Source organism: Sabethes cyaneus, chromosome 3, assembly GCF_943734655.1.
Source record: "Sabethes cyaneus chromosome 3, idSabCyanKW18_F2, whole genome shotgun sequence".
NCBI classification, from domain to species: Eukaryota; Metazoa; Arthropoda; class Insecta; order Diptera; family Culicidae; genus Sabethes; species Sabethes cyaneus.
Window position 1 is genome coordinate 143,854,911 of NC_071355.1, and position 22,855 is coordinate 143,877,765.

Genomic DNA, 22,855 nt, shown 5'->3' on the forward strand with positions numbered 1-22,855 from the left:
ATATCACGAGCCATCTTGGCTTTAAGCGACAATAACTCTTCGGATGACATTGTGATAGAGGCGAGTGGGCGCCATACGAATTTGACACTGTAAAAACTCGACTGTGAGACGTGTACAGTGTTTGCTGAGCCCTAGCGTCTTTCAAGGGAAGAAGCGGCAGGCTATTTACCGTGAATTCCAGGCGAAAGACCATACCTGTACTTTTATCACTAAAGGAATAGCTATTGACGCGAACAAGAATAAAATACTTTGAAAAATAGGTCGGTAGTCCGCCTAAAAAGTTGCCATAACACCACAAATATAGGAGTATGTCCAATACGATGGCTTGGAGGATGTCATGACATGTCGCCTGCAAGTAAAAAGCCAAGGTAACTGTTGCCGAAATAAAAATTATACCCGCTCCTGGACTACTCATCGCCAATTCGTTAAGTCGTCCGGCATCCTTGCGACGTGACCAGCCCACCCTAGTCACCCAACTTTTAACAGATGTACGATATTAATCTCTCCAAGGAGTGCCTGCAACTCGTAGTTCGAACGCCTACGGCACTCTGCGCTATCCGTTTGTATTCCGCCAAAACTAGTTCGCAACACCTTTCGTTCAAATACGGCAAGTGTACGCATGTCCTCCGTAAGCAAAGCTGCTGTGCCTACGGGTCTGATTAAGGATTTGTACATCGTCAGCTTTGTGTCGGCGGCGTATGCTCCATGATTGAAGCGTCTTCCGGAGGAAAAGAGAAATTATATTTGGTTTTTATATAAAGAAGAAGGTAATATTTAGCAAAATTGATTCCTTTCGGCCATAGGTCAGGAATGAAAATCTCGCATTGTGAAGTTTTTATCACTAGAAGACTAGCAATTGACGAACAAAAAATATTTTATCAAATTTCTATGGAAATTTTTTCCTAGTTTACTTGGGAAATTACTTTATTTTTGAATACTATTTTCGTTTATAAGTCCATGACCTATGCCAGTGTATAAAATTTCATAAAATTCAAACGTGTACGATCGTTTGGAAAAATCTCCAGCAATACATTCATATTTATCTATTCACCAGAAGGGGCCGATCTTGCTTCGCCAAATGGTTCAATAGTATACCAATCTATTATATCTATATATCAATCATGATTTTCTAATCTCATTTGATATTTATATTTTTCAAATAATCAACGTTGCTAGAATTTGCGCATAACTTATCTTTAATCTCTCTAATAAAATATCTTTAAGCGACACCACCAAGGGGTATGAGGCACCGTAACATTCACTCATCACGTTATCGGTAACATTTTATTGAATACAAGGGGCAAACTGTTAACCTATAGATAAAGTCTACAAAGTTAATCGTTTACTGACGTCATTATTATCCTCGTATTGTTTTAGCAGTCCGAGTAACAAGCAGCACAAATTTTTAAGAGAGCAGATTACTACATTAGTCTTAACAACGCAAGGGGTAGATCTGGAATTCGAAGCCATAGAAAACGCTTACAAGCTGAAAAAATGTGCTGCTGCTGTAATTGTTCAAACCTTTCCAAAAAAGTATGGTCATTCGTAGTGGTGGTGATCATTTTCGGATTGGCTGCGTTCTTTGGATTCGGGCTACCGGCAATAGTAGATGCAGTTGCACGAACTGTATGTTTTAAATATTCTCTAAATTCAATCCACAGTAGATCAGTATTTATCTATTTAATTTTACAGGAATTTATCATGGAACCAGGCAGCCAAGTATACGAAAACTGGATGGATGGTGAGGTTCCCATGTATTTTGACATTTATTACTGGGACTGGACTAATTCAGAGGAAGCTGCAAACGAACATGTTCGGCCCAATTTCGTCCAACGTGGACCGTACGTTTTCTTGGAAGTCCATGAAAGACATTATATTGAGAGAAATCCAGATCACACCATCACATTCCAGCAGAACCGAACGTGGATCTATATACCAGAGCAGTCCAATGGAGATTTTTATACGGACAGAGTAACCACTCCTCAAACTATTCTCATGGTGAGTTAAGGTTACAAGTTGAAAGATTGTATTGGTAAGTTACTAATTGATTTTCAGACTGTTGGATCAGTAGTTCAGCACGATCCGTTGCTTCGATTGCTTGTAGACGGATTGATCAGTGCAAACAATTTACTAGATGGAATTACCTACAAGGACGTTCTGGTTCGGGATATCTTGTTCGATGGAGCTGAAGATCTGCTATTAGCGGCATTGCTCGCACTTGCCAACGAATTTCCCGACCTAATAGAGGGGATCGAAATACCTGCATGGGATGGCTTCGCATATTTCGCGGAGCGGAATAACAGTGTCGACTATGATGGTGTCTTTCGAATGGGCACTGGGACAGATATATGGACCAATACTGGACTTATGAGAACCTGGAACGGTGAACCTAATGTTCCTTATTACCGCGGTGAGTGTGGTAAAGTTCATGGTTCGACTGGTCAAGTGAACCCGCCTATGACTAGTACACAAATCAACAATCCCGAAGATTTTATATTATTCATTACCGATCTGTGTAGTGCTATTCGCCTAAAGTACGATGGAGATTTCGAGCTGGGTGGAGTGCGGGGTGGTGTTTGGATAGGTGATAATCGGGTCTTTGATAATGGACACACGTTTCCAGAAACAGAATGCCAATGCACGGCACCGGTAGAAGAATGCCCTGTACTGAAACCGGGTTTATTGGACGTATCTGAATGCAAATTTGGTGCTCCCCTGCTGGTTAGCTTTCCGCACTTTTATTTGGCAGATCCTAGTTATTTAAATGCAGTTACCGGATTAACTCCAATGCGTCAATTACATGAGTTCCGTTACGCATTACATCAATTTTCTGGAATTCCGCTCACAGTAAACGGTAGACTGCAATATAACGTTCACGTAAAAGATTATGGATTACAGTACGTTATGATAATGCAATTAAGCAATATGCAGTGATAACATATTCTGCTTTTTTTTTATCAGGCTAACAAATGGTTTACCCGATATGGTTTTACCTGCGTTTTGGGTTGAGCAGAGAGTGGTACTAACACAGGAGAAAATTGATGAAATAAAGGTGAGTACTCAATAAACTCATTGTAGTGTAACTATTTTGACATTGGCCGAAATCTATTTTTCAGCTTATCTATACGTTGCGAGATGTTGGAAAGTACCTCGGATGGGCGCTTTTCGGCCTTGGTTTACTAGTGTTCATAATCGCTCTTTATTTTACTATTGCTGTATGGAAAGACTAGCCAATGTCGGAACACTGCCTTCGAAAAACAACTATGTGCCACTAACTTTGCTAAAGTTTCACCGCAAGTAATGAAAGTAGCAGTCACAAATGCTTTTGCTCATGGTTGTACAATGCTATGAATGTTCACACATTTGGGTGCATTTGGTGCGTCTCAAGACACTTACTTCCGAACTCTAGGTAGTTACTTTCGAGGCTTCCGCATGAATCATCTAAGCAAATATAAAGCGAGCATAAATTTAGGTGAAAACAAGTTTAACGACCCTGCTAGCGAGATAAAGTTGACTTATTAGTATGGTGAAATGTAAACAATTTCAAGCTCACTCTAAATATTATAATCAAACATGATCGTGACAAATCGAACTGAATACAAGATTAGAATTTTTGTCTTTCGATTTCCGGTTAAAATATTGTGATTATAAAAAATAAACCAATTATAAAGTCGAATTTGTTAGAACTTTTATAAGCTAATTTTAGTAGCACCATAAACTAAGGTATAAAGAAATAAAGTAAATAATAGCAACGTAGGGGCGAATCAACTACCTATTGAAAGCCCCATTAAAATAAGTAAATAAATGAATAAATTATAACTAAATTTTGACATATAAGTGTAACAGAAAAAAACTTGAATACTCCCATACTTTGCAGCAGACATAAATTGCATCTATCAAGCGGTTTCTCAGTGGGAATTTTACTAAGTTGTCAAAAATATTATCGGATTGATCATTGCCAGCACTCTGACAAAACATGAAAACATATGTACAGATTTATATATTTTTTAAATAAACTAAATAAAAAACACTGAGCTATGCCCTATTACCATAATTTAAAGACCTACTGTCAAATTACAATTTAAATAACAGAACATAGGATTACAATTTTAAAGTAGAAAATTGTCATGCCACTATGTCGTTTTCGGTTTTGCGCTGGAGCTACATCATTTTGTGCCCACCCACTCTTTCGAACGCGATGAATTATAACCGTCGCGGGCAGAACCGTCGCCAGAATCGTCGCGGGGGCGAATATCGTTTATTTTATCAAGTAAATCAATAGCTGACGTGCTAGACAAGCATAATTTATACTTATAACTTACATACAGCCAAGCAGATTCTTTCTGCGACGATTTCAAGCTATCACAAAAGTGAGCAGAGGGTTTTGTTACCAAAGAAACGGGCAATACCTACACTTTCCGCCAAATTTACGAATGCTTTTAGTGATAGTGGTGTATGGTGTCAAATTTGCACTCTGCATTAATCTCCTTGAGTCATTATTCGAAAACTCTAGAACTCAAGACTGGGCATAGTAGAAAGTCCGCATATACACAGCATAGGACGATACTGCCAACGCAATCTTTTATCCCAAGGGAGTTACTACTGCTCATAAGTGTTAGTGATCGTAACCATCTGAAAGAATGTATGCGTGTGATGTTGATGTACGATGTCATGCAATAAAATGTCCGTAAAGCGCCACCGGGAGGATTAGTGTTCTATAGACCGCCAGTTTTGTACGAATTCGCAAACTACGGACTTCAGCTGGCTACATAATCCGTAGAAAACCCGATTCGCGGCTGCAACTCGTCGTTTCACTTCGCGGCTTACATCGTTGTCACATGTCACGAGTGTACCAAAGTATATAAATTCCTCCACTACTTCATATCGTTCTTCATCTAACTCCACCTCGGCACCAACACCACTTTGGCTCCCACGTTCCCTATCAGCAACCATGTACTTCGTTTTGGCGGTGTTAATGGTAAGTCCCAATTTCGCCGCTTACCTTTTAAAGGGTCTGAAGGCCTCTTCCATTTCGCTACGGTTGATTCCGATGATATCGACGTCATCCGCAAAAACAAGAAGCATGTGAGATTTCGTGATGATAGTTCCATTCCTTTCCACGTTTGCCCTTCGTAATGCACCTTCCAAGGCAATGTTGAATAACAGGTTAGAGAGTGCATCCCCTTGCTTCAGTCCATCCAACGTCACGAAAGCAGCTGAGGTCTCACCTACTATTCTAACCCATGATTTGGATCCGTCAAGCGTCGCATGAATCAGCGTAAGTAGTTTTGTCGGAAAACCATGTTCTAGCATTATCTGCCACAGCTTATTTCGTTTACCTGAATCTACGCCGCTTTAAAGTCCACAAACAGATGATGTGTCTGCAAGTTGTACTCCCGGAACTTGTCTAGCAAGTGATGCAGGGTAAACATCTGATCCGTCGTGGAGCGACCCTCACGAAAACCAGCTTGGTACTCTCCGACGAAGGACTCCGCCAACGGTCTCAGTCTGCAGAACAGGATACGGGAAAGCATCTTATAGGCAGAATTGAGCAATGTAATTCCTTGATAGTTTTTACACTCCAGTCGATGTCCCTTTTTGAAAATTGGGCAAATGAGGCCATCCAACCACTCCTTCGGCATTTGTTCTTCCTCCCAGATTCTGACAATGATCCGGTGGATTGCTTCGTACAGCCCCCAAGTAGCACACATTGTCACAATTGAGTCGCAGCGGCTGATATGCGACAAATTTAAATGTAAAACTTGGGTTACAGTAACTTAAAACATAACAGTTGTGTAACCGAAATAGCGCAACTTATGTAACTAAACATGGTTACATTTACAGTTACTCAATGACCAATATGTAACATGTATAGTTACAAAATGGTTACTATTGAAGTTACACATAAACTGTAAACTGACTTTCAATTGGTGGCAAATTAGTTATATTGAAACTTTTATTGCATAGCGAAAACAATGCAGCAGGTTACAATATTGCTAGAATACAAGAAAATTATTTCAATCTATGGCTGTCAACGTCAAGCAGTAAATTTAACTGTTGAATATAGAAGAGTGTATAAATTTCGCTTGTTATTTCAACACAAATTTTAATGCAGTTTCAAATTTATGGTTAAATGCATGATTCTAGCTTTGAAAAATTCACGCGCTCTTATTTAATCTAGCTTTTCGTTACCTACTTCTTTAAAAAATTGATTTTTTGTAAAACAAATATGTACAAATATAAAAATTTTAATTTTAACTTTCTGATTTTTTAAATTTATTCTTAACGATAATGTATTAGTGGAGCATTCACCTAGAAATCATTGAAAAATAAATTGTTTTCACTATCACTTAGCAAAATTCATAGCCATATTGCCTTTGGTTTTAACTACTACACCATCGTCCTTGATGTTTTGTATCGTTTTCGGTATATTGCACATGAAATGATTTTAAGCAGACATTGGTAATAGATATCGGGAAAGGTGTTTTTTAGTGATTGTTGTAAAAAGAAAGTGTTAATTTAATATGAAAGAATAGTTTCAGTTTGAATAAAACAATTTACCAGCAGTGTTAATCATAGAAGGTTACATTTCAGTCACATTCTAGTTGCACGTAACCTTTGCCTTCGACCTGGTTACGCTATTGGTTACGGTAACCAATATTAAATCTGTTGTGGTCACCAAGTAACTAAAATATTTCTTATGTCGTCATTTCTAAATTACACTGTAACCTAGTTTCATTGCCGGTTTCGTTTCGATGTAACTTGATCATTTTGACGTTTGAGAATAATCAAAATTTGTTTACTTAATACCAATGTCTGTGCGGAGATGATTCCAAGTACCATCAATTTAGTAAGTAAACGCATTTACAAGAGCATTTTACAACCCGTGTACCAATTGTTTAACTTTACCATTAGTAAAATTCTTGAGATCTAGTTTTTGCTTAACCCGTTGTGTTTACAAGGAACCGTGAACAAGTTGCTGCGAAAATGTTACTAGCCGACTTTTTTTGACTTCGTAACTGCTCGTAACGGAAAATTAACTGTTTTGCGACCAGCAAGTTGATGACAGTTTGGAAAAAGGTTTCATTTGTGTCACTTGATAACTATTTGGTAACTCGTAACTGAAAGGTGACTGTTTTGCGACGACCAAGTTGTTGACAGTTCGAAAAAAAGGTTTCAATTTGGTCATTTGGTAACTACCTGGTAACTTTTTGAGATTTTTGTTACTAGAAAACTAAAAAGTAACTATTTTTAATTTTATGTAACCTAACTCGTTACAAGTATCCTAAATGTAACTGCTGTGCAACCTTTTTTTATTTTTGTAATTAGTTACAAGTGCTACTTGGGCCGCTCGCTCCCCGCTTTTAGAAGTTCAGCTGAGATACCGTCCTTCCCAACAGCTTTCCCGTTTTTCAGCTCACTGATTGCCTTTTTAACCTCCTCCGGTGTTGGTGGCTTCACAGCTTGACCATCGCTTACAATTCATACCCTGTCCCTGCTGACCTCCGCGTTTACCTCTCCATTCAACAGTATCTGGAAGTGTTCCTTCCACCTGGATGCTACCGCCGTTTTATCGGTAAGCAGGTTGCCAGCACTATCACACTATCATTGCACATTACAGGCATGGCAAAATTCCTGCATCTCACCGTTTTATAGAAACTCCGTGTGTCGTTGCTGGCGTATCGCCCCTCTGCGCCGGTGAGCACGTGCTCCTCGTACTCGCGTTTCTTTGGACGATGGATTCTTTTTCTGCAGCTTTAGTCTCTCTGTACCTCTCTCTGTTTTAACGCATTGCCGCAGTGAGTATGCGGTTCCTGGCCTGGTTCTTTTCATCTATCACTCTCTGGCATTCGGCATCAAACCAGCTGTTACGCTGTCTTCAACGCGTCGTGCCTACAACCTCTCTCGCAGCTGTTTCGATGGCACCATAGATGTTCCTCCACAGCCCATTTATACCTTCTCCTTCTACCTGGTGTTCTGCGATTCGTTGATCAAGCTTCCTGACGTACTCCACTGCTACACCGTATGCCGTTAACCGCTGGATGTTGCAACGCAGCGTCCTCTCAGTGCGAGCTTTCGCCGTATTCGACAGCCTTGCGTGAATCTTACTCACTACGAGATAGTGGTCAGAGTCGATATTTGGTCCCTGAAAAGACCGTACATCGATAATATCCGAAAAGTGTCGACCGTCAATCAAGACATGATCGATCTAAGACCTAGAGTCTGGATTTGGATGCCTCCAGAAGTGTTTCCAAATATTCAAACGTGGAAAGTAGGTGCTACAGATGGCCATTCCTCTTACCGTGGCAAAATTTATGAGCCTCAGACCGTTATCATTGGTCGACAGATAAAGGCTATGTCTTCCAATAACTGGACGGAAGATATCCTCCCTCCCGATCTGCGCGTTTGCATCTCCAATGATGATTTTCACGTCGTGTTTTGGGCACTCTCCATAGGTCCTCTCAAGCCTGTCGTAAAACTCGTCCTTAGCATCATCGGATTTATCATTTGTCGGTTCGTATAAGTAGCCTATAGTTGAAGAATTTGCCCTTAATCCTCAACACGCGTATACGGTCATCTACGGACCTCCACTGGATAACTCGTTGCTTTTGTTTTCCCAACACTACGAAACCGACTCCATGTTCTGCTTTTTTACCGCCACTGTAGTAGATGTGGTACTTGAAAAAAGTGCCTGCAATAGGCTCTACTGCACGGAACTCCCTTTCTCCGGAATTTGGCCACCGAACTTCCTGAATAGCAGCAATCTCCACTCCGAGTTGATGCAGCTCTCGAGCAAGCAAGCCAGCCCGTGCCGGTTCATGGAGAGTTCGGACATTCCAGGTACCAAGTTTCCAATCGTTATCCCTTAATCGTTTCCATGTCCCTTGCCGTGTCCAATACCGATTGTTCCGTCCTGAATTTCTTTCTTCGTTGTTCGTGGTAATTGTGTTTTCGGTATACTACCTCACCGGGGTCGCGATAGCTGCATCCCGCTGATGGGTCTGCCATCTTAGGTATAGCTTGCGGGATACAGCATTTCATATTCAGCCGCCCGTTTCGAGACAGACGCTGGGTGAGCCGCCCCTCACCTGTAGAACAGGCACTCTGGTTCGCAGCTGCTTCAGTAAGTACATGAAGCATTTCCGGGTAAGGCCATCGACCGTCATCATTTGACTTAGATCTGCGTAGAGGCGCCAGGTGGGAGCTTGAGAGAGCCAGAGCTATGTTTGACGCTTCTTCCAGGTAACTCTCTCCATTTCATACCCAGAATGCGATTATGTCGCCGTAATAATCAGAAGAGAGGGACACCAAAGAGAGTCCCTCAATGTTACTTAGGTCCTTTTGAAAAGTTACGTGAGATTTCATCACTTGAGATAAGCATCTTGCACGTGAACAGAACGCTAAAAATATTCAACCACATTTTAAATTGCTTGATGGTAGCTACCAGCGAGCTCTTTAATTCATTTGAAACATATATCCTACTAGTTGTCTAGCTCTAGGAAAATGGGTCAGTCGTTTTGGTTTTAAACCAAATTAAGTATAACCACAAATGTGAAGCTGTCGTTTTGTCTCACTGTTCTCCAATAAGTGAAGAGAGTTAGATAACGAGTATTGCATAGTGAAACACCTATTTGAATTCAATTCAAACCATTTTTTTTGAAACGATGGTTTTAACAATTGATGGAGGGACGGTAGGGGAAAGTAATGAAAATTTTTTGGGAAAGGAGGGGAAAGCGTGGAAAGGAAGGAGGGGTAATACAGTGGACCCCCGTTCGTTTGAACGATTCCTCATGCAAACTAACGGGGTTACTTTTTAGTTTGAACAACTGGTAACGCGAAATATTCTGTAACCTGTGTGAACTGGTCGCCCTGCTCTTTGTTATTGTTTTGGTGGTTTGTTTTAGTTGGCAGTTGCAAGTGCGAATATTGCATTTTCCGATCGGATTTCTATCTTAATCGTAAGGAAAACGAAATGTGAAACCGATTAAACACGCTAGGTCAATACAAACAAATCGTGTTTATGTGCATTGTCTGCATAAACAAATGATGTCATGTTGAGAATGACATTTGAACCATTTTTAATTTGCACGTCATGCAAACCAGCGGGGTTCAAATTAAAAAGTGTTCAGATTAAAAATGGTCAAACGAACGGGGGTCCACGGTAGGTAGCTGCGCTTGACAAGTTGTCGTTGTGACTCCTATCTTTTGTCCAGTCTTCTTTTGTCCAGCGCCTCTATGATTCAAAGGTACACGGGTACCAGTGAGTCACACGCCCTGGCAAGTCTTGTGGGTTCAAATCTGGTTATAATCTCTGATTATAGCTTGGTCCGACCCATGCTCCTTCCAGCATTAGAGAAAATTAATCTGGATTAATCCAGGTACAAACCATGTATTTAACCAAAAAATTTTCGCAAGGTCCTCAGGTCACCTTTATTTTCCAGGAAAATTTTGTGAATCTTGAATGCTTGATGGCGAAGTTTGACTGTTGACTGACTCACTATAGACTATTATCCCCGATTTTTATCGATAAGCGTTTAGCGATTAGCGAGCTAACTTTTTCTTTTAGCGAATTAGCGGTTAGCGACGCTAAATTTTCGGTAAGCGGTGCCCACCACTGGTCATTTTCTATACTTGTTGTTACTCGCATTCAAACAACTAGGTATACGAAGAAAAGCAGTTGGTTTAACCCACGGTTACTCGCGCAGTTGTATTTTATTATAACGCCTTTGGAACGTTAACTTTTTCCCGGTATATTGTGCATTTACTTGATCGATGGATTCCGAGGGGAGTTCAGGTACTGTTTCAAACGTTCCAAAGGTAAAAAAAATGACTAAATTGGCAACACAGTTCGTAATGTTTTATCGCCATAACTGGCAACATAGGCTCATTGCGTTTCTGTCGCAACCTTAATCGTGACTTCGTGTTAATCATACAAAAGCATTAAATAAATTGTTTTCGAATACGAACGTTATTGCTTTGTTATTGCTTGTTTGGATAATGAAGGATAAACTACGCTTTATTCACTATGAAATTTCGGCAAACCGGCGTTGAAAATACAAATTCCTTTCACGCTGAATTTCATTCCGTTTTTTCTGATAGAACGGTAATTCCTAGGTTTATTTACTTTGCTCGATTGGTTCCAATAATGAAACAGCGATGATGACACAATTTGACATTTTATCTATCAAAAGCTACAAACGACCCTTTTTACGACCGTTCAGAAACACGACTGTTTCAACCAGGGGGAATCTATCGGTAAGGAATTGTGAAACTCACATGTGAAGGGACAGGTGACCATAATTTTCAATGCCGCTCTTGCTACTTTTTTTCTCACCGATTTGCTGCTCTTGCCTGCATATGTAGCTTCCGAAAAGTTTCTTAGTTTGATTTATTTACGCTAAAAATAAGATAAATGCATTATGGGGATCAAAACAATACAAACGACAATTGCGCTGCGTGTTTGGGTTTGAGTTTCTGTCAACTGCAGCAGACAAAAATAGAGTTGCGAGTCCCCTGGCTCGAAATCAATCACACGTCGTTTGGTCCATGACAGTACAAACGTCATGGACCAAACACCATCTGCGGTAACGCACACATGTATGGAATTTGACAATATGAGCAATAGATCCCCCCTGGTTTCAACCGTGTCCAGTAAGGGAATGCGCGCACAATATCTCAGTTCAGGATTCTGGCAATAAACAAACTTATTGCTTTCAGCAGTATAGTTTCAACAGTTAATCAGTAGACTAAGATTTTTCAAGCGGTGGACAAAATTTCATAAGCTTTCAAGTGGTGTTAGTATTCGAGTAAATTCTGTTCTGATGCCTATTAATTGAAAATGGCGTGGGTAACGTAAGGTTAAGCATATATTCGTTATGTGCGCGAAACGGTACTGCCACCTTCCCAAGTTTGTTCTATAATTTCCTATATAAATGATGTATACAAATTTCAAACTAATTTTGCGCATATGGTTTTTGGAGTGCCTTAGTCGATCGGTTTTATTCCTCACGTTTTGGCATTTACGTTTGTCGAGAATCCAATATCCAATAACTATCCAGTTGTAATGTAATAAATAAACTATGAAATTAATGGGTTGCAATCTAAACGGAATTAAACTATTTGAGGGGAAATAACTACAAACGGTCAAATTTGAACCAGAAGAAAAAAAAATTTGTGAAATGGTTTACAGCCTAAATAACGGATGACAAATCGGGAAATTTTCCTTGAAGTTTTCTAGGAAAATAGAAAACCCGGAAATTTCGAAAGACTGTTTAGGCTCATTTAAGAACTCCCGTATGATTGCTCTAACAAAATGTTCCGAGTCGATTACATTTCACCTAACTTTGTGATGTTTTACATCTCCGTGTACCGCATGTGACGTCTGACGTTTAATCGCCTGGTTTGTTTTGAATATTGGAGTCATCAAAACGTTGACCTCATAACTTCATTGATAGAAACGATAGAACCCGATAGAACCATTTCGATTCAATTCAGAAGTCTCAGTTTCGTTCCATTTAACAGCAGTGCCAGTTGTGGTTGCAATAAGTTAATTGTGGTGAGTGTTTGTAAAAAGCTGCGAATTGATGCGATAAAAAGCCATAATAAAATATTACACGGACAGTTTATTCTAAAGGCGCTATAGTTATAGGATGTATTTAAAATACGAGTGGTGTTTGACTTGAATTTTTTTTATCATTATTATAGTAAGCTCATGAGATATCAGTTTTTCGTATCTGTTCTTAAAAGTGTTACTAACAAGTCAATAAAAACTTGTAGAAACATTAAAAAGTGAATATAAAAGTGTGATTCATCAATCAACAAATTAACATATCAAATTGCATTGATGAGTAATATACTGTAGAAATAAAAGTAAACAGCCCATTGTCCTTTGATACTGCTATCAGCAGATGAAAACAAAAATAGTTGAAAAAAGATAAGATTGTAATTAAATAGAATCAACATATCCCTGTGGGAGTAACAAGAACCAAATACGAGTTCTGCAGAGTGTAAGCTTAAAAATTTCTTGTCAGTTCTAGCTCTAGGTTATACAAGGAACTTTCGTATGTACACTACTACTAGACTGTTAAAAAACTGGTCAGCAAACAAATCTAAAACGACAAGTACTCCATTTGTTTAATGTACACAAATAGGACTAGATTTTTAGGTTATTTAGTTGAATTAAATATCATTATGTTTAGCAAACCCTGGCAAATCGTCATTGGGAAACACGCCATTTCGTATGTTTTTATTGTGTCGAAGTCAGCGAGAATTGCACACCTGAATGCACACTACACGTATCAAGGTCATCTGACCAATCGTATATAATTGGCTGTAGTCGAGCTTACGAGATTACTTGAGTCTAAGTATGTTATTTTTTCATAACAGCTTAACATTATTTCAAAGAACAAGGTAAAGGAATCCTTTGTGACTTTGTACTATTCATTTAGAACAATTGAAGTACTTACCGCAAAAGATTTTACAATCACGTTGATTACACGTTGTTAATTTAATGCATCAACTGATATTCTATTTTTGTGACGATAGCTTAAAATATTTAATAAGTGGTAGTGTAATTAGCAAATTACATTCCTTTTTCGGAAATTGATCTGCTGCTTTTATTCGATAGACTTGGAAGCCGACTGTTATTGTACAGTGCAATGGCGGGGCTACTGATGGGGTCGTATTAACTCTAAAAATCTCTTTCATTCGATATTCGAACATACCACAACTGGATTGATCACCAAAATCATATCTCGAGGCTAACCTGCAAGTTGAGTAATTATAAAGTTCAAATTTAAGATTAAAAATAAACCAGGTTGATGCATGGAAATATATAATAATAATCAAGTCATTTCCTCTCATATGATGGCATTAAGCAAAGTTGTTAAAAAAATTTGTGTATGAAGCCTAAGCGTTCCTCGTTAAGCCGTGTGCAATATCAGGTTTTACTGCCTTATCGCTGTTTCCAGAAATAGGTAGATAAAAAAAATTATAAAATGCAAGCAACTGCCAAACTTGAAAAAAGAATAATTGAAAGGATGGAAAACAGAATGATATAATGAAAAAACGAATATTTTATTTTTTGAAGATTAATAATTTAATTGTGTCGCCTATTTCAAAAACGAAGATTTTGTTGTTAGCTGAATTAACGGCGTAAAAAAAACTTTTGTTGATTTTCCTCTGCTTCAGTAAAAATATCCTGAACATAAAAATTGTTGTTTGTCTGAACATTTACCAGCTAGTTGTACTAGTTTTAGCACAGTAATATTTTTTTCGTTACAGCGTCTCATCCACGGCCTGCAAAAGTGCAAATGTAACAAATCGGAATGCTGTGATATTACATGACCTGCTTTCAGTACGCGTTGCATATCAGTCGTCTTCGTCTATGAAGATTTCTTCAACACATTATCAAAAACATCCGCTGTACCATTGTTGTTATCGTTTGTAGGCCGTAACCGGAAGCAAACTTTGCAGAAAAAAATCAACCATGTGTTCGTCATGCACAGACTTTCAGAAAAAAATGGTGTCATTTGGATGCTCAGCATTCCTTATTCTTTTCGCCATTGTTTTAGGAAGCTTGTGGCCGACACTGTCATCTAATTTACTACATGAGGTAAGTCATGGTGCATCTCGTGAACAATATTAGTAGTCCTATAATTTATAACTTTTTTGCAGAAATTGGTTATCAAGAATGGTTCAGTCAACTATCAGAACTGGATCAGAACACCAATTCCAATGTTCCTAGAAATATATATGTTCAATTGGACAAACCCTGAAGATCTACATAAATTTCCGGAAATAAAACCTAATTTCCAAGAAATGGGACCTTACGTATTTCACGAAGTACACGAAAGGGTGAACTTGATTTGGAATTCTAATGACACAGTAACCTTCAACCAACGGCGTACATGGCATTTTGACCAGAAACTTTCGAACGGAACACTCGACGACAAAGTCACTAACCTCAACGTTATTTCTCTGGTAAGTTACACAAACAATAAAAATGTTAACTACTAAATAAATGTGGAAACTGTCTTTGCAGAATGTTGCGTATTTGCTGCGAAATGCCGATGCTGTGAAGAAATTTGCTGCTAACATATTGGTGGATTTGGATGGTTCTCTACTATGGCATAGCAAAACAATACGGGAGTTATTGTTTGACGGGTTTGATGATACTTTGCTGGATGTGTTAAAAACTCTTAATGATACCGTCAAAATTCCTTTCGATAAGTTTGGATGGTTTGTGAACCGTAATCTGAGCGAAAGCTACGATGGAACATTCACAATGAAAACGGGGGCAGATTCGTTGGAGAATACTGGTTTGCTGACACTATGGAACGGTGCAAGTAATACTGGGATGTATCAAGGTCAATGTGGTGAAGTTAGAGGGACTACTGGAGAATTGTGGCCTGTTATGCACAGCAATAAAACTAACGTTACTATCTTTGCTTCGGACGTGTGTCGTTCATTGACGCTTCAGTATGGAGAGGGTGTAATTATAGATGATGTCGAAGGTTCTAAATATGTTGGAGACGATAAAGTATTCGATAATGGTTTAAAGTATGCAGAAGCCGCTTGTTGGTGTAATTCTGAGCCTAAACAATGTCCAGATGTGAAACCAGGTGTATTTAATGCGTCTGCATGTAAATTCGACTCTCCCACATTCGTTTCTTATCCACACTTTTATTTGGCTGATACTAGTTACCGAGAAGCAATCGATGGCATGAAGCCAAATAGGAGCAAGCACGAGTTTTATATTGCTCTTGAGCCACATACCGGGATACCGTTGGATGTGCGTGCACAGTTGCAAATCAATATGCTTCTGCAACCAGTTCGGGGATTTAGGTATATTACTTAGTTCACTTTTCTTTAACTACATCGCACTTATTTAATGTTACTCAAATAGGCTCTATGAAAAAGTCCCCAAAATGATGATTCCAATGTTATGGTTTACTCAACGCGCGACTTTAACCACTGAGTTGGCAAAGCAGGCAAAGGTAAAACTAATGACGATACTTCCAAGTCAATTTTATTATAAACTAACATTTATATCACATGATTACAGATGGCACTCATGCTTCCTCAGCTAGGTATCTACATAGCTATTTTCTTCGGTACAACCGGAGTTTTACTCAGCGGGCTTTTTACTTACTTGTGCATTCGAAAGTGGACTGGTCAAGTACCCTACGAAGAATTATTACGGTGAAACCCGAACGTTGCTCTTGAACACGAACCAGCTTGATCTCGATATAATAAGTTTAGGCATACATCTGGAGAGATCTAAAAAGTGCCTTTAATGCGATAATCACCAGTCATAGTGGAAAATGACGATGCCAAAGTTAGCGTTGTGACGAATTGAGATTTTTAAATCAACTAGACACGAAATTCCAATTTATTTTAAATTTTATTATATAGTTTTTAAAACTCAACTTTCGATTATAACAATCATAAATGAGCAAGACTCAGTAAGATCGTTATTGATACTAGTGCCAAGCCAAGGTTTAGGGAGATTACAGTTCAAATATATTACACATCATCTAATGAATAATAAATGACGACAAATGAGGTATATAGTGTGCTATATTATTATTTAATTTAGTTTCCGTCCTAACACATAGTCTGATAAACAAAAATTCTCCAATAAACTCAGTTTTGGACAGCCACTCTCCAATCCCTTAGAAACCGTGTACAAGCCCACCAGTCATAAGTGAGTCAATGTAGACAAATTCGTTAACTACCTCGAACTTATCGCCGTCTATCGTTACACTACTGACTACCCAAGCGGCTTAAGCCGGCCGGCATGTACTTTGTTTTAATCTGGTGTACTGTTTAGCCACCACCAGCGATGTTCTGCCGACGATGTCCATGTCATCAGAAAATCAGACGAATTGACAAGATTTGTAATAGATTGTGCCCCGCGTGTTGATATCTGCTCGCTTCATAGCACTGTGTAGCGCTATGTTGAACCGCTGGCATGAGAGACCATCACATTGACGGAGCCCTTTGTGGGATTCGAATTAACACGGCAAAAGGCAAAGCCTTGGGTTTAACCGTCTTTCTAAAACTTGACCCTTCTTTATCGACATACTACGCCACCGGCTGCTAGAGTACAGGGCCATTACAGGGTTAGTGCAATGATCCTACTAAACTTACAACAGTAATTACTCGAATCTCGAACGATTACGGTAGCGCTATGACGACATGTTAAGGGGGCATAGTACTTTTTTCAGTTCCAAAAAATCGATTTCTTTTATGATTTATATCGAAAGATTAACATTTTGACCAACATTTTAACATTTTGAAACATGTGTTTCAAAATGTTAATCTTTCGATATAAATCATAAAAGAAATCGATTTTTTGGAACTGAAAAAAGTACTATGCCCCCTTAACATGTCGTCATAGCGCTACCGTAATCGTTCGAGATTCGAGTAATTACTGTTGTAAGTTTAGTAGGATCATTGCACTAACCCTGTAATGGCCCTGTACTCTAGCAGCCGGTGGCGTAGTATGTCGATAAAGAAGGGTCAAGTTTCAGAAAGACGGTTAAACCCAAGGCTTTGCCTTTTGCCGTGTTGAAATATGTGTTTGAAGCCGTTTCGATGAACTCAAAAAATGACAAAGTTACAGCTATTTGTACCGCGCATGTCTGTCGCGATTACACAGCGAATAAAAACTTTAACGCCGTTTTTCTCGAAACCAGGTTTTCAAAGCCGGTACCATAAATACCTCAAGAACGGCTCAAGCAATTCACTTGCTTCTTTTTTTGTTTATAAGCCTATTCAATTATCTAGTCTTTGACCCAACCTTTTTTGATATTGCAATTTATGTATTTTTTTGAAACGTTTAAAGTTAATTTTTCGACTAAAAAACTGACTTTTTGTTGAATGTCTGCCGTTTTTGTTATGCGTTCGAATTTCAAAAAAAGGATGGGTCAAAGACAAGGTAATTTAATATACTTTCATGTCGTTTTGGATTTTTTCATTTCGGATAAGCCCCCGAGCGCATATCCATGGTACCGCAATTCATGTTGTTTTTCGAATGATCATGTTCAAGGAGCCGTAGAAGAGCGGGGAAGAGGTTCCCATATGTAAACAAAATTGTAAATAAAATTGAAATTATATGACAAATTTCATACGCTAGGACATAAGTGGTTAATGTCAATTGCTTGTGGGCAATATTCACACCTACGAAGGAAAGGTACTCGAACCTTCAAAAAGTTTAGTCTGTGAATGAATCAAGGATGGAAATTTGTTATGAAATGCAAGAAACAGAAAGATTTTTATAATTTTCCATTCACATTTACATACGCGAAAATCGAAGATTGCATAAGTTACGCGAATAGCCTGCGGCATAGAACAGAAATAGAAGTTCGAGCAATGCGATGATCAAAAAGTGGTTGAAAGACCTCATGCATATTTCTTTCTGGATGATTTTTGCATTGAAAGCAATAAAAAATTAAGAAGAGCTCTTATTTTCATAAATATCTTTGAGGTGAAAACGTTTAACTATTAATTATTGCCCGGCTGTTGATCCCGCCATTAGCATAATGTACACGTATGACAAACAAAGCCCTTTTTCCTTATTAGAACCCCCTCATCATGTTACGGACCCCTTTATCAATCACACTGCTCTGATTTCCTTATGTCAAAAAATATGTATACCAAGTTTTATGAAGCAACACCTGATCGTTCCGGAGTATGGTAGTGCATACAAGCATACGTTCACTTTTATCTCTGTACTAGCTGATTGCCCGATCTTACTCGGGGCCACTTTGTCACTTGTACATCTGTTATTGTAACGAACATTTTCATAAGGCAAGAAACAAAACCTTTTTTCTTCATTTGAATGTGTCTACTTCTTTGACAGTCTCCCTCCTGTTGTCTCCCAGTCACTTGTAAATTTGTCTTCTTTTCGGCAATTCCTATAAATCGACACAAAAACTGTTTTACGTTTTTGAACCTCCTCCTTGTTAATAGCTACCCTATTCCCCCTTTCAGAAATCGTTCCAAATGCAAGAGAAACGCACCCCTTAAAATTTCCTCTCCCTTGTAAAAGACCATCACCCCATCGTCTTTTACTTCCCCCCGTGTTGAGTACTTCCTCCCTTTTGTCATCTCCCCCCCTCCCACCGCCACCCGTTTCTGATTCTCTTATGTCAAAAGGAATACGTATGTCAAGTATGTAAGTCGACTCCCGGTGGAACCCTGCAAAAATGGCACAGAACCACTAGCAACGGCACTTCACTGGATAATTTCAAGCATTTCGGAGATGGAGAAAATACCGAAGGAGGGGATGAAAGGTGTGGTTTGTCCCATCTATAATAAGGGCGATCGACTGAATTGCTGTAATTACCGCGGCATTAAGCTGATCAATGCCGCCTACAAGAAGCTCTCCCAAATTTTGTTAAGTCGTCTATCCCCAATAGCAAGAGAATGTGTAGGGCAATATTAGACGGATTTTATGGCTCCTCGAAAATGTCGGGAGTACAACGTGCCCACGCATCATATTATCGTGAATTTCAGAGCAGTAACGTCATAAGATCGGACTAAAAAAATTTTTACCGGACCGGATCGGACCGGAACCCGGACTTCAATTTTCGTTCCGATGTCGAACTCTACTCTCGAGTCTAGCCAACTCCTAGCCTTCGCCGACGACCTCGACATCATTATCTTAAGATGGCGGAGGCAATCTACGACAGACTTAAAACGGGTGCTAGGAGGATTGGGTAACAAGTCTAAACCCAAGTATATGGTAGGAAGAAGCTCTAGAGAAAACAATGTTCGCCTCCCATGGGCAATGACTATTGACGGCGATGAGCTGAAAGTGGTCGACGAGTTCATATATTTGGGATCTCTGGTCATCGCCGACAATAATACGAGTAAGGAGACTCAACCATGCATTCAAGCTGGAAGTCGAGCCTACTTTTCCCTCCGCAAAATGCTTCGATAAAGTAGCATACGCAACCGCACAAAGCTGATGATGTACTTGAGACTGTAGCATTGCTCACGGAAGACATACTTGCCGTATTTGAACGAAAGGTGTTGCGGACTATTTTTGGCGCAGTAGAAACGGAAACGGAGACGGACGGAAGCGTATGAATCACGAACTACAGGCACTGCTTGGAGAGATTGCCATCGTACTCCTGGCGAAAGTTGGGAGACTATGGTACATCGGCCACGTCGCAAGTATGCCGAAAGGAAATACAAATGGTGAGTGCGCCGAAATCGACCCAAAATGTAGTAAACTTATTTAATGTTCAAATTTTCGTAAGAACTACGTGGTAGTTCTGGTACAATAGAGTACGATGAGAAATTTAATTCTTATAACACTGGACCGCTCAAGGAAAATGTATTACCTGATAGAAGATAAAAATTTAATAAAATCATTCCTATATACCTATGGCGCATTTGTTCATCCAGGGTGATGCCAGTCGCGCTAGCTCTAACCTGAAATTAGCGATTTTATTGGACTTTGAGCGAAATATGGTGGATCAACTCGGAAACCGTAATTTGTTTTTTTGTTTATTTGAAATTAATGCATCTGACAATGATGGTGTCTTAATGAATAAAACTACACTAAACTAACAATGACTTAATTCTACTTTTGAAACGCTCAGTCGGTTCGTCAAACTCGAAATGCTCTTCTACGGCCGTAAATGCACGGATGCACGCTGAGACTGGTTCGTGGTATCCAAACACCGTTCGATGGAAAATTGGTTGTAATAACGTCGAATTCCGAAGAGATCTACCTGGTATGCGAAAATTCAACATTCAGAGCAGCTCGGGGGCATCAATTTCACTATTAATTAATTTCGCAATAAACAGTGACTGCTGAAGTTTCCGTCGTCGTTCTAGAGTATCTAAGCCCAATAGCCGGCATCTGTCAGGATACGGTGGCAAATTATTAGGATCTCGCCAAGGCAAATTTTTTAGCGCTAAACGAATAAACCGTTTCTGAACACGTTCAATCCTTAGACACCATGTAACTTGGTAAGGATGCCATACGATGCACGCATTTTCCAAAATTGGACGAACGAGAGCACAGTACAGCGACTTCCAACAATATGGGTCCGAAAAATCCTTCGCAATCCTGGCGACAAAACCTAACTGTCGTAATGCTTTCGATACGATTGTTGAACATTGTAAGTTGAACGACATTTTTGAGTCAAGTACAATTCCTAAATCCGTCACTTTTGTAACTCTAGTAAGAGTAACGCCGTCGATGTTATAGTCGAACAAAATTGGATGTACTTTGCGATGGAACGTGACCACTTGACATTTTTCTACACTGATAATTAATTTGTTTCGTTGACACCAATCAGCAAATGATTTTAGCGAGTTTTCTAAACGCCAGCAATCTTCCAGTGTGTGTACTACTATGTACAGCTTCAGATCATCCGCATAAACTAGTTTGAGACTTCCATTCAGAGTCAGAGCAGCATCGTTAAAAAATAAAATAAACAACAGTGGACCCAGATTGCTACCCTGCGGGACTCCAGAACTATTTGTAAAAGGTCGTGATATACAACCGTCAATCTTCACCCGCAGCTCGCGCTCCGTAAGGTAAGATTCTAGCCAAGCAATCAATTGCGCAGATACACCAAGACGAGTCAGCTTATTTAGCAGTATTTTATGGTTAATTTTGTCAAAAGCTGCTTTCAAATCGGTATAAATTACATCGACTTGCGCTTTCTCTTCAATACCATGTATTATCTTCGACGTAAAAGTTTGTGGTAACCGACCGTCTGGGCATGAACCCATGTTTATTCTTGGATATATAGTTTTTCGAAGCATTGAGAAGGTTTTTACACATTATAATTTTAAACAATTTAGAACCCGCAGGAAGGCTTGTAATTCCACGATAGTTGACAACGTTATGGCGGTCACCACGTTTGAAAACAGGTGTCATATACGACTGCTTCCAGATGCGCGGGAATCTTGCTTGTTCAAATGAGCGATTAAAAATGTCACATAGAGGTCGTGCCAAAATTGCTGCGCAACAACATATTAACACATGTAATGATTGGCGGTTTAAAACTACGCTTGAAAATTAACACTTTCAGGTTAACCGCAATAAATAATTCTGGCTTAAATACTTATTGCTTTGAAGTGAATTCCTCCTACTTCTGCTAATCTGAATGAACCATGTTATTTAACGAATTCGGTTCTAGATGCAAACCGAAGTTATATCCTTGAGTACGCCTACAAATGCGTCAATATTTCTTTAAAAATAACAGCGACATACGTCAATCAACTTTCTGTTATTACGAAACCAATGTCCGACAGGAAACTACGAATGTGGCAGAAAACTCACTCGAATAGCGCTTGAAGACCAAGGAACAGATTACACTTTTGTACTTGTATTTATGTTTACACGTTTATGTGTCTTCTATCTTTATACTATGCAAAAGACCCATTGATTACATTTGACATGGTGGCGTGAATAATTGTCATATTTTGTATCTGTTATACATGTTACAAACAAGGTGTTACCGAAATTGAACGGTCCAATTAATATCATTAATTTAGCGCACATTTCTTTTTGACTAATTCAAATTTTATTCGCTTGAATGTAATTGAAACATAATAGAATTTGCAGTTGATGCTCAAGATACTGTGAATTCAAAATCACCCTTTTGTTGTTTCATGACGTCATCAAGGTGTTACAACCTTGTATGTTCCTAGCAGTCATGCTATAAACGAATGTAAATCCACAAAATAAAAGTACGCCAGGAAGCACGAAACCAAAACTCCTGCTGGACGACAATAATTGGATTAGTAGATTCCGAGGCACGTGGAATATTATACGCGCGCAAAGAATTCGCACGGCAAAACTGTATAAAGGTAAGCGACA

The 22,855-nt window shown here is 39.1% G+C and overlaps 2 protein-coding genes across 5 annotated transcripts; both read left to right on the forward strand.

Annotated features, from left to right (window-relative positions):
• The first annotated feature begins 1,494 nt into the window (after nt 1-1,494).
• Nucleotides 1,495-3,230, forward strand: LOC128742850 (protein croquemort-like). Its single transcript, XM_053839334.1, has 5 exons — nt 1,495-1,626; nt 1,693-1,998; nt 2,056-2,897; nt 2,962-3,052; nt 3,117-3,230. Exons 1-5 carry the CDS (start codon nt 1,495-1,497, stop codon nt 3,228-3,230), a joined length of 1,485 nt encoding a protein of 494 aa, XP_053695309.1.
• Nucleotides 3,231-12,443: 9,213 nt separating this feature from the next.
• LOC128739217 (protein croquemort-like) lies at nt 12,444-16,564 on the forward strand. 4 transcript variants are annotated; one of them, XM_053834668.1, is made up of 6 exons: nt 12,444-12,556; nt 14,284-14,614; nt 14,677-14,982; nt 15,044-15,846; nt 15,908-15,998; nt 16,067-16,564. In XM_053834668.1, the coding sequence occupies exons 2-6, from the start codon at nt 14,489-14,491 to the stop codon at nt 16,205-16,207; spliced, it is 1,467 nt and encodes a 488-aa protein (XP_053690643.1). In that variant the 5' UTR covers nt 12,444-12,556; nt 14,284-14,488; the 3' UTR covers nt 16,208-16,564. The 4 variants fall into 4 exon arrangements, with proteins under 4 accessions (XP_053690643.1, XP_053690646.1, XP_053690644.1 ...); XM_053834671.1 differs by lacking the exon at nt 12,444-12,556 and adding an exon at nt 12,685-12,704; XM_053834669.1 differs by lacking the exon at nt 12,444-12,556 and adding an exon at nt 12,987-13,007.
• Nucleotides 16,565-22,855: the final 6,291 nt, after the last annotated feature.